Source organism: Bison bison, unplaced genomic scaffold (genome assembly GCF_000754665.1).
Source record: "Bison bison bison isolate TAMUID 2011002044 unplaced genomic scaffold, Bison_UMD1.0 scf7180017864508, whole genome shotgun sequence".
NCBI lineage: Eukaryota > Metazoa > Chordata > Mammalia > Artiodactyla > Bovidae > Bison > Bison bison.
In genome coordinates this window covers 15,490,205-15,501,704 of record NW_011495064.1, presented here as the reverse complement: position 1 = coordinate 15,501,704, position 11,500 = coordinate 15,490,205, and the positions used below count along the sequence as shown (strand labels likewise).

The 11,500-nt window shown below is 36.2% G+C and overlaps 1 protein-coding gene across 1 annotated transcript in view; it reads right to left on the bottom strand.

Moving 5' to 3' along the window:
* SPAST (spastin) overlaps positions 1–11,500 on the bottom strand; it is a 68,778-nt gene that overhangs the window by 1,403 nt on the left and 55,875 nt on the right. Inside the window, exons 12-19 of the mRNA XM_010829882.1 lie at positions 10,887–10,958; positions 9,189–9,264; positions 8,797–8,888; positions 8,572–8,651; positions 6,537–6,579; positions 5,298–5,377; positions 2,657–2,727; positions 628–668 (exon numbers count right to left, since the gene is read on the bottom strand). Of these exons, the coding sequence (XP_010828184.1) occupies positions 628–668; positions 2,657–2,727; positions 5,298–5,377; positions 6,537–6,579; positions 8,572–8,651; positions 8,797–8,888; positions 9,189–9,264; positions 10,887–10,958 (555 nt within the window). The remainder of the gene's footprint in view (positions 1–627; positions 669–2,656; positions 2,728–5,297; positions 5,378–6,536; positions 6,580–8,571; positions 8,652–8,796; positions 8,889–9,188; positions 9,265–10,886; positions 10,959–11,500) is intronic.

Genomic DNA, 11,500 nt, shown 5'->3' with positions numbered 1-11,500 from the left:
CTCCAGTGGAGTTCTCTTCTCTATTCTATGCCAAGAATGAAGTCTCTTTGGTTGGTTAGTAATGTCTCAGGTGCTATCTGAGCTCTGAGAGATAAGTTACATAATTTAAATCTGATTTAAAATGTCTGAATACATAGTTATGATCATTCTATATATCCAATTCTATATTTTGCAGGCAATTTTTTTTTTAAAGTAATGCTTCAGCATCTCTTAAGGGGACCTACCATATTTTCAAGATGTAACAAATTATGTTACAATGGAAACTGTATTGCTTTTGTAAGAAAGAAAACAAACATTACTGAAAAACTAACAGAATAGAACATCAAGGGGTTAACCTGTTACAAGCCATCTTTACAATGTATAGAATTCTCAAGTTGCCTATAAGTTTGTTTTGTTTAGTATTTATATAATGATTTGACAGAAAATGATTTAATGATTATATATAATATATTTTGTGCATTACCAAAGGACACCAAAGGAGACCGTCATTTGACAGTCCTCCATATTTTGAAATGAAGCAAAAGTAATTTTTTCTGGTTTCTAATCAAATTGGAAAAATCCAGACAAAAGGTATATTTTACAATCTACAGGACCAGACAAAAGAAAGATAATTATAAAATAGTTTACCTCACTGGCAGACATATTCTTCACTTGTTCTGGTTTCAGTTCTGTAAAATATAAAAATGAGCCACTTAGGGAAAAAAATGACTTCCAAGTTTAAGTTAACAAAGTTCAATAATCTAAAAGTATATGTTCAACATGAATCATTATATGAAGAGAAAAATAGATTAATAATAAGAGCACATACAATTTATAAATGCTTAGACTAATACTCTTTCTTAGGAAGGCATCGGTTTCTTCATATATGGCTCAAGAACAATAGAATCTATAAATCTGAAACTAAACTTAAAATAATGCAACTTCTTTACAAAAGTCATTAGTTGTTTTAAGCCAACAACTTTTTTTTTTTTCAGAATAACAGCTAACATATCCCCAAAATACAAATGATTTATACATTAGCTAATGTTTCTGAGTTCACTATCTGAACAAGATATTATGCCTCCAACATAATGAAAGCTTGACTAAAATGCTTTACCCAGAGTTTCAAAATATATTCTCAAGGTTATATTTATTACTCTCTAAAGCAACAGTTCTTCGGAGAAGGCAATGGCACCCCACTCCAGTACTCTTGCCTGGCAAATCCCATGGACGGAGGAGACTGGTAAGCTGCAGTCCATGGGGTCGCAAAGAGTCAGACACGACTAAGCGACTTCACTTTCACTTTTCACTTTCACGCATTGGAGAAGGAAATGGCAACCCACTCCAGTGTTCTTGCCTGGAGAATCCCAGGGACAGGGGAGACTGGTGGGCTTCCGTCTATGGGGTCGCACAGAGTCGGACACGACTGAAGCGACTTAGCAGTAGCAGCAGCAAAGCAACAGTTATTAACCAGTAGTCTGTTTGACCAGAGGAGGCAATGGCACCCCACTCTAGTACTCTTGCCTGGAAAATCTGGTAGGCTGCAGTCCATGGAGTTGCTAAGAGTCAGACACGACTGAGTGACTTCACTTTCACTTTTTACTTTTCGTGCATGGGAGAAGGAAATGGCAACCCACTCCAGTGTTCTTGCCTGGAGAGTCCCAGGGATGGCGGAAGCCTGGTGGGCTGCCGTCTATGGGGTCACACAGAGTCGGACACGACTGAAGCGACTTAGCAGCAGCAGCAGTCTGTTTGACCGTGAGAGAGATACTCTGAAGTTGCATGTTCCATGTTCTACTTTGCCATCATAGCCAGTCATCTGAGTGCAAACCTGGGAGCATCACCCATCCACTTCCCATGCTGCCTGTGGAAAAGTAGCTGACAACATCTACTCTAAAGTGATTATCACCCTGAGTTTAACATAACCTAAGAATGATAGATGTGGTATTTCAGAATCAACAAATTACCTTGAATCAAAACAAAGCAATGAATGATATACTTTGCTGCAATTTTTCAAACAACATATAATAATAAAAGTAAAAACATCTATTTATATGTTTCCTTATACACATTAATTTCAAGTGATATTAGAATACTGAACTGAAAAGAACCATAAATAGATAAGAACATTTTCCCTTTATTATTCTTTTTCACTTGCTTAAAAAAGCTCTCTTATTCTTGAGGGGTTTTTATTTTTTTTTGCTGCCAACCTACTATCAAGTTGCAAAATCTGCTGTCTAGAACAAGGCTCACGGTACAATGATCCATGGACTGTTTTTATATGGTCTGTGAGCTAAGAATGGTTTCACATTTTCTGTGTTGTGGGGGAAAAAAAAAGGGTAGGGGAGGAAGGAGGAGGATGAGGAGAAGGAAGAAGAGGAGGAAGGAGGAGAATGGAAGAGCAGGAAAAGGAAGAGAAAGAAGAAACAGCAGAAGCAGCAGCAACAGCAGCAGCAGCAGAGCTACAGAGCATGTGTGGCCAATGAATCTAAAGCTTTTCTCAGAAAGGTTACTTAACCTTAAGTCTAGAAACTCCGAATCAAGTTTTAATCAAGTTTTCCACTGATTCAGCTTTACTGCTTTCCAGTGAATAAAAAAGACCTCTCAATAATGACTTCTTAAACTTCTGAATGGTGTAATTAACAGTTCTAAATGTTTCAAGCTCTGGAACTCCTACCTCGGATAGGACCCAGTGCTGCATCCTTTGCCAAAGCTGTTAGATCACTGCCTGAGTATCCGTTGGTCATTCTGAGAATAAGAAGGGAGAAAGAACAAGTTATTTTTACCTTTTCAGATTTAAAATCACCACATAATAAGAGGGTAAAACCCTAAAAACCCTGCTTGTCATCAAGCAGACAGCTCTGTGATTTGATTTTTAAGCGCACAGGAAGGCCCACTCACTAAAAACAAAACAACCTACTGGTTCCTTATAATGCCTCAAATTTTCACCATTAGAATCAATCCCTTTTTATTTTTTAATCAATTTATTTTAATTGAAGGATAATTGCTTCACAGAATTTTATTCTCTGCCAAACCTCAACATGAATCAGCCATAGGTATACATATGTCCCCTCCCTCTTGAACTTCCCTCCCATCTCCCTCCCCATCCCACCCCTCTAGGTTGATACAGAGCCCCTGTTCGAGTTCCCAGAGGTATACAGCAAATTCCAATTGGCTATCTATTTACATATATAGTATTGTTAACTTTCCATGTTACTCTTTCCATATATCTCACCCTCTTCTTCCTCCCCCACCCCATGTCCATAAGTCTGTTCTCTATATCTGTTTCTCCACTGCTGCCCTATAAATAAACTCATCAGTACCATCTTTCTAGATTCAATATATATGTGTTAGTATGTGGTGTTTATACTTCTCTGACTCACTTCACTCTGTATAGTAGGCTTTAGGTTCATCCACTTCATTAGAACTGACCCAAATGCATCCCATAAAAGTGGCTGAGTAATATTCCATTGTATATATGCACCATAGATTCTTTATCCATTCATCTGTTGTTGATGTTCTAGCTATTGTAAATAGTGTTGCAATGAACACTGGAGTACATGTGTCTTTTTCAATTTCAATTTCCTCAGGGTATATGCCTAGGAGTGGGACTGCTGGGTCATATGGTGGTTTATTCCTAGCTTTTTAAGGAATCGCCATTCCATCTTCCATAGTGGCTGTATCAATTTACATTCCCACCAACAGTGCAAGACGGTTCCCTTTTCTCCACACCCTCTCCAGCATTTATTGTTTATAGACTTTTTGATGAGGGCCGTTCTGACCAGTGTCAGGTGGTATCTCATCATGGTTTTGATTTGCATTTCTCTAAAATGAGCAATGCTGAGCATTTTTTCATGGGTTTGTTAAGACATCTGTATGTCTTCTTTGGAGAAATATCTGTTAAGGGTCTTTTTCCCACTTTTTGATTGGGTTGTTTGTTTTTCTGGTATTGAGTTGTATGAGCTTCTTGTATATTTTGGAAATTAATCCTTTTTCAGTTGTTTCATTTGCTTTATTTTCTCCCATTTTGAGGCTTTTCTTTTCACCATGTTTATAGTTTCCCTTGCAATGCAAAAGCTTTTAAATTTAATTTGGTCCCACTTGTTTATTTTTGCTTTTATTTCCATTACTCTAGGAGGTGGGTCATAGAGGATCTTGTTTTGATTTATTATGTCGTCAAGTGTCCTGCCTATGTTTTCCTCTCAGAGTTTTATAGTTTCTGGTCTTACATTTAGGTCTTTAATCCATTTTGAGTTTATCTTTGTGTATGGCAATAGGAAGTAGAACCATTCCTTTAGATTAAGGTATACTGCATCTCCAGGAGACTCCATTAAGTTGTAAATATGTGCCCTGGAAGTTACATCTATAAACCATTGCTGGCCAACTGACACATAACTGCAATTGCTTCTCTATAGATTAATGAGTCTCTATCTAGACCAAGAACTGCCTTGATGGAATGAGGGGCAATCAAGGAAGATTTCTTCATCTGTAGGACACCCTACAGGACAGACAGGGTGAAGGAAGGGTCTGGGGTAGAAGACACTGGCAAAAAGAGGTACACCTGAATGGGATGCCACGGTGGGAACACCTGGGCAGCCAAAAGATTATTAAAGGGAACTAAGAACTAGGGAAGTCAAGAGGAAGAGGAAAATAGAACAGGAAAAAAACATTTACTTATCGTGTACTCTGTTAAATAACTGCAGAAACATTATTAGCAGATTTTTTACTGGAATAACAAAGAAGGCTCTCAATATTTCCAAGTACTGAATTTGTTCTTTTTTCATAGGTATCTGGGAACTCAAAGAGTTTTTACTATCAATACTAGCTATTCACATTCTTGTTGAATATTTTAAATTACTTTTTGAGTTTTTTCCAATGACTAAAAATGCATGAGTGCATCTCCTATATTCAGTTTCTACTTAATACACCACTTACTAAAAAAAACTTGAAGACGTCAAAGTTTAAAAAAAATTATGTGTAATATAAAAGAACAAGTTTAAGTGAAAATACCTGGTGGTGTGGGCAAATACGCAACGTTTTACATCTGAAAAATTATTTTAATACAACTTAAATGTATTAAAAAAAATATAGTACCATCATTAGCAAATAGCTAATAGGTCATGTCTTCCAGAGGATTTAGAAACTGAAATTTAGGTATCATACATAAGAAAATGAGATAAGTGAAAAGATAAAGGAAGTAGAGAATGAAACAAGTATTTAGATAAATTACTCGTTTCAGACGTGCGCTTAAACAAAACAGAAAAAGACTTCTTAAAAATAAAGAAAAGCTGCAGGATAGACGAAATCAAATCACTCACCTAGCAAGTTGAGCTAGTTCTTTTTGGGTCAATGGGCTTCCTTGTTTACATAATAGATTTTTTAATAAAAGTAGTCGTGTCTGAAAAGAAACATTAAAGAATTATCAGTCCTAAGAGTTAGCTTAATAAAATATCCAGGAGTTAGGTTCAAACCCTAACTCTCATTTAGAAGCTCTATGATTTCACACAAAACACTCTACCTCTTACAGCCTCACTCTTATCTATTAAAATGACAATTTTTTGAAAGTTCCTAAAAGAGTTAAAACTAATCCAAATAAAGCACTAAGTAAATAGCTGCTGCTACCACCAAGGATGTTAAGGGTCTGAGATAGACAACCACAATTTAAAGGTATGGATTCATACAACATGGACTCTCACCCACTTTAAGCTATAATTCAGTGACTTTTAATAAGATTAGAGTTGTGCAACCATCACCATAATCCAATTTTAGAACATTTCTATCACTCCAAAAAGCTCACCTGTGTCTGTTTGCAATTAATTCTGACTTCCACCCAAAGCCTTAGCTAACCACTATCTACTTTATGTTTCTAGAAATAGCCTTTTTTTAGACACTTCATATAAATGGAATCATATAATAGGTAATCTTTTGCATCTGGCATCCCTCACTTAATAAAATACTTTTGAGGTCCATCCATATTACAGTATGTGAAAGTACCACATATGGAACAGTATGGTACCATTTAGCAATAAAAGGAATTAGCACATTTGTTTATCTATTCACCAACTGATGACTAGATTTTTTTGCAGTTCTTGGCTATTATTTACAATGCTGTTGTAAAAATTCTTGTACATGTCTTTATAGATACATGTTTTCATTTCTTCAGTAGAATCTTATGAATAAAATTCTGGAGTCTTACATGCATGCTCAGTTGCTAAGTCGTGCCCGACTCTTTGCAACCCTATGGACTGTAGCCTGCCAGGCCCCTCTGTCCATGGGATTCTCCAGGCAAGAATACTGGAGTGGGTTGCCATTTCCTCCTCCAGGGGATCTTCCTGACCCAGAGACTGAACCGCGTCCTCTTCGTCTCTTGCACTGGCAGGCAGATTCTTAGGCACTGTGCCACCTGGGAAGCCCGTGGAGTCTTACAGTAAGTTCATCTTTTTAAGAAACTGCCAAACTTTCCAATGCAGCTGTACCATGTACTAGAAGACTTAATAATGTTAAATGGTAGGTCTTGTTTCTGCCTAAAATTAAAAAGTTCAAACATGGATACATACCTCCTCATTTGGCAAAGACACATAAACCCGTTTGGTAAAACGCCTAAAAAAAGGATTCAAGCAATCTCAGAAATACAGTTTTGAATTTAAACAGCAAATAACAAAAACAAAGCTTTAAGTATAGTGCTCAAGGCATTTGAATACATTTTAGTAGTCATCAATGTAAAAAGTCACTCTTTTAAAATATTCTAGTTAAATACATAAAATAGGTAACTAATAAGGATCTACTGTATATACCACAGGGAAGACTGCCCAACACTCTGTAATGACCTACATGGGGAAAGAATCTGAAGAAGAGTGGATATATGTATATGTATAACCGACTCACTCTGCTGTACACCTGAACCTAACAGAGCATTGTAAATCAACTGTACTCCAATAAAATTTTTAAAAATTCCAGTTACTGTTTAAAAATCCTTAGTATTGTCAGATTTAAATTAACCATTTGTGTATCTGTATTTTTTAACAGTAGTAACACTTTAAAACAAAATATCTGATATAAGAAGTTGAAGAAACAGATCTCTGCTATCTCCGTGAAACTGAGAACAACTAAAACCAACGAGAACAACAGAAACAGAAACGTAAAGTCCATCATCAGCAAAGTAGGGAATGTTTATAACTAAAATGTATGAAGAAGGCCTGCCTAGGGCAGTGAAAATTACACCACAAAGGTGAATGTAGACAGGACCCGCCACTGCAAATTCCAGACACGGTTGTCAGAGCAGTTTTCCAGAGGGAACAGAGAACACTCTGAGGGGAATAAAACTAACCTCCCCACATTTAAACAAGCATGTGAGGACTGGCTCTGCAGATCATGTGACCCTAGTCAGCAGCAAAGGAATGACAAGGAAGATGAGACTGAACAAAGAAACTCAAAGACACAACATCTTTGTAAGAAGATATCAGTCAGTCTGGCAAGAGGACAAGCTGTCTTGCAATGGCCAAATCTTTTTCAGTGGAAGAAGAGTAAATCGACCCAATCTCTTATTTACATACATGTACACTTCTTCACCAGGTGCGTCTTTGTTGTGAGTCAGGGAGATGGCCCACCAGTCCAGGGTATATAGGATAATTCAAGATATTTGCCTTGCTATCTTAGTTTTCTAGCTCTTCTACAACATCCTTTCAAAATTACATTCTCCAAGAAAACTCCCCTTATTCAAATAAAATAGGCAAAACAGACAAAAGCATAGGACTGATTTTAAAAAACAGTACCAAAAAAAGAGGGGAAAGAATACAGTAAACATAAAATAGATAAAATGAAGAACATGCACAAGAGGATTTTGCCATAAAGCAAATTAAAACTGTGACCAAATATCTTTCCAAGAAAATAATTTAATGAAAAAAAAAAAAGGCTCCTATGAAATTAGAGCTCAATGAGATAGAAAGATTCAAAGAAGTAAGACAACAGAAGATGAAAAATGGGACTGCAAAGAACAGGAAAGCAATAAAAAAGAAAAGAAAAACCACCACAAAAACAAAGATCACAAAAGTAAAAGTAGTAGTAGAAAAGAGATTAGACACTAACCCTACTGGGTTAACCCATAAATGTGAATAAAAGCAGGCTGGCTTCAGACTTTCACACTGCAACATCCAGTCCTAGAAACAATAGGCAATGTTACAAATTCCTCAGGAAAGGAACGGGAGGTCCAAGAATTTTATGTTGAGTCAAACTGTCCTCCCAGTAGAAAGGGAACACATTTGCTCAAACACATGAGAAGAGAGAATGCAGCTCCCATGAACTGTGTTAGCAGGGTAAAAATCAGTTTTGGAGTTTTAAGATACTTTAATTCAACCCAGAAGAAATAAGCAATTTGCCTAAAACCATAAAGTTAAAAACAGTTTTCCTGGTATCATGCTGGTCCTGTCCTCAAAAGTTTTGTTTACTAACAAGAAGCCAGAGGATGGATATAGAGAGGAAAACAATGAATTTAGTCTTTACACTGAGAACGAAAGACAGAAGAAATACGTGAGACGAATGAAGGAGTAAATACATCTGTAATAAATGTGCCCATTTCCACATGAATTTCCCTACCTGAGAACAGCTTCATCAAGCTCTTGTGGCCTGTTGGTTGCACCCATTACAAGCACTCTGTCATCTCCAGCAGACTGTACCTGTAAGTCAAAAATTTTTTCAATACTTTTAAAGTAATAACAAAGAAAAACACAATAAAGATATCTACTTCTAATCTGGGCCATTCAATTGGAAAATACATACATTACAATGCTACCACATAAAAATATCATAATCAATACGTACACCATCAAATTCTATTAGAAATTCAGTTTTTAGACGTCTGCTAGCATCATGTTCTCCTTCTCTTCTTTCACACAAAAGACTATCAACTTCATCTAGAGGAAATACAAGGATGGAACTTTAATTAAAAGCCAAGCTACATGAGTTATCTGAGATTAACCTAGTTTATTATACATTTAGGATACATTAGGTTATTAATATAATGTATCCTACTCAATTTGTTGGACAGTCTTTAACCTTGTGCTTTTTGAAAACTTTTTACTTCTGCAACTATACTTCAATAAAAATTTTAAAAAACTTTTTACTTCTGAATAATCTTTCTTATCATTCCCTCACATTTGGAAGAAGGGAACTTTACAAATGTTCAACTAAGCTGTTGGAAGACATGTTCTTACCTATAAAAATTATGGAAGGTTGAAGTTCTCGAGCCACAGCAAAAAGAGCTCTCACCAATTTCTCTCCTTCTCCTACCTAAAACAAGGCATTGGACACTGTTAAATCAATAAAATGCAAGATTGTTCCTTCCAGCTTTTTTAATTTCACTACTGAAAATCTAGTACCTAGGAATTTAACTTCCCTTCTTTGCAGCAACCAAAGATTTGGTTTAAAGAATAGGGGTGAGGGGGGTTACTGATTGATCCTTATAACACCAGTAAATAGACTACTTATTTATTAAGAGAATCTGGTGAGTACTTAAAAAAAAAATATATATATATATATATCTCTCTGTCTTGTTTCACTATGCATTTCTAAGACTTGAGACTGGAGTAACTGTTGGGATATAACTACTGAGAAGAGGGAACACCAGAGGACAGAGGGATGCAGCACTATTCCGTAAGCCGTAGGCTGCAGGGTGTATTTATAGAAGCACGTAAGTTGGAACGTGCTCTCCTAAACAAAACTTGCTTTACTAAAAACATCTTGAAAATCCATTCTCACAATATCACTGTCAATAAATGTTAAAGCATTTCTAGGTGGTCCAGGTGGTCTATGAACACTCCTTAAGACAGTATCAGGGGCTTGAACACTATACTAAAGCCATTCTATGCACCAAAGCATCTATGCTCTGAAAGGGTCATGAGGTTTGCGGTAATCTACTACAAAAACTACTTTGTCCTCTAGGTGGCATCTATACTTTTTATTGAAAATTAAATTATAAAGAAAAACAGGAAAAGCCTCAGATTTAGAATCTGCAAAACAAATATTCCCAGAGCCAGAAGGAACTGAGAGACATGACCTCTTATGACATCAACCCTGTAAGATTTCCCTGGTGATCCAGTGGTTGAGTCCACCTGTCAATGCAGGGAACCTGGGTTCAAACCCTGATCTGGGAAGATTCCACATGCTGCAGGAACAACTAAGCCTGAGGGATACAACTACTGAGCCTGTGTTCCGCAACAAGAGAAGCCACCACAATAAGAAGCCTGTGCATCGCAACAGGAGAGTAGTCCCTGCTCGCCACAACTAGAGAAAGCCTGCATGCGGAAATGAAGACCCAGCCTAGCCAAAAATAAGAAAATACATTAAAAAAAAAAAAAAAAACACTTTATAAAGGAAGTAAAACCCCAAGTGATACTTTCTTAAGGCCAGTTCCGTAGGTAAGTCAGGTTGGCATCCCTACCTCCTAACTTCCAGGACAGTGTTCTCTGTTGTAGGCTAATATAGGTAACCTACTGTAACAACAGTTTTACTTGTAAAATTTCACACAGGAAGCAAAATTTAACCAGGAGAAGTATCACTGTATAGTTACTTTTAATTACTTTACAAAACTGAGACCTCTGCCAGTACCTGATCTTGTACTCCTATCCTCCAAATTTCTATTGTTCAAGCCAGCTAGTCTGTGGTATTTTAATACACAACCCTAACAAACAAATCTCACAGAAAAATTTCACTTTTACTTAAACGAGCCTAACAAAGGCACATAACTTTCTACTTTGAGGAGTAAAAAAAGAAGATATTTAAATAATATGTAAGTAATAGATATAAAACTCATAGAAAAACATCTTTGTGTAAGGTTATTGCCATTTATTCTTAACACAGTAACATTTAGACAGTAACTTAAAGCATGACAATACTGGAAAAAGAACACTCACATATTTTGAAGTTAAACTTGCAGCACTTATATTAAAGAAGGTTGCATTAGATTCTGCAGCTACTGCTTTAGCCTTTAAAAATCAGAAGGGTAAATATATTAGTTCAATTGCTTTAAAAAGATAACTATATGTGATCAATTTAATTTCTAGAAAACATTTCCTAAAAACATAAGGTATGACACAATTTCCAACAAATAGCAATCAATGTATTTCCTTCTCAGCAATGAGAAAAAGGTGCAGGAGGAGCTGTGCTTCTTCTCACTCTCTTTTTCTCTAAGAGAGATGTCAAAGGGACAGGTTGAAAAAAAAAAGAAGGGTGTGTTATTCTCTTCCCAGTTATAAAAGATATCTGGTTAGAGAAAGATAAACAGCTGAAGGAAAAAGTTACTCTTTCCCTATTTAGTTTTCCCTGTAGCAGAGTCATGCAGGAAAAGAGGTATTCAGATCCTAGCAAAAACTTCTGGCAAAATGATATAGAAAAAAACAATCTGTTGTATGTCAGTTATGCCTCAATTAGAAAAAAAGAAAGGGAGAAATCTGTTATCAGGCTGATTATTTTATTTAAATGAACCTGCTAAAATAGTAAAAAAAAAAAAAAAAAAAAAAAAAAAAAA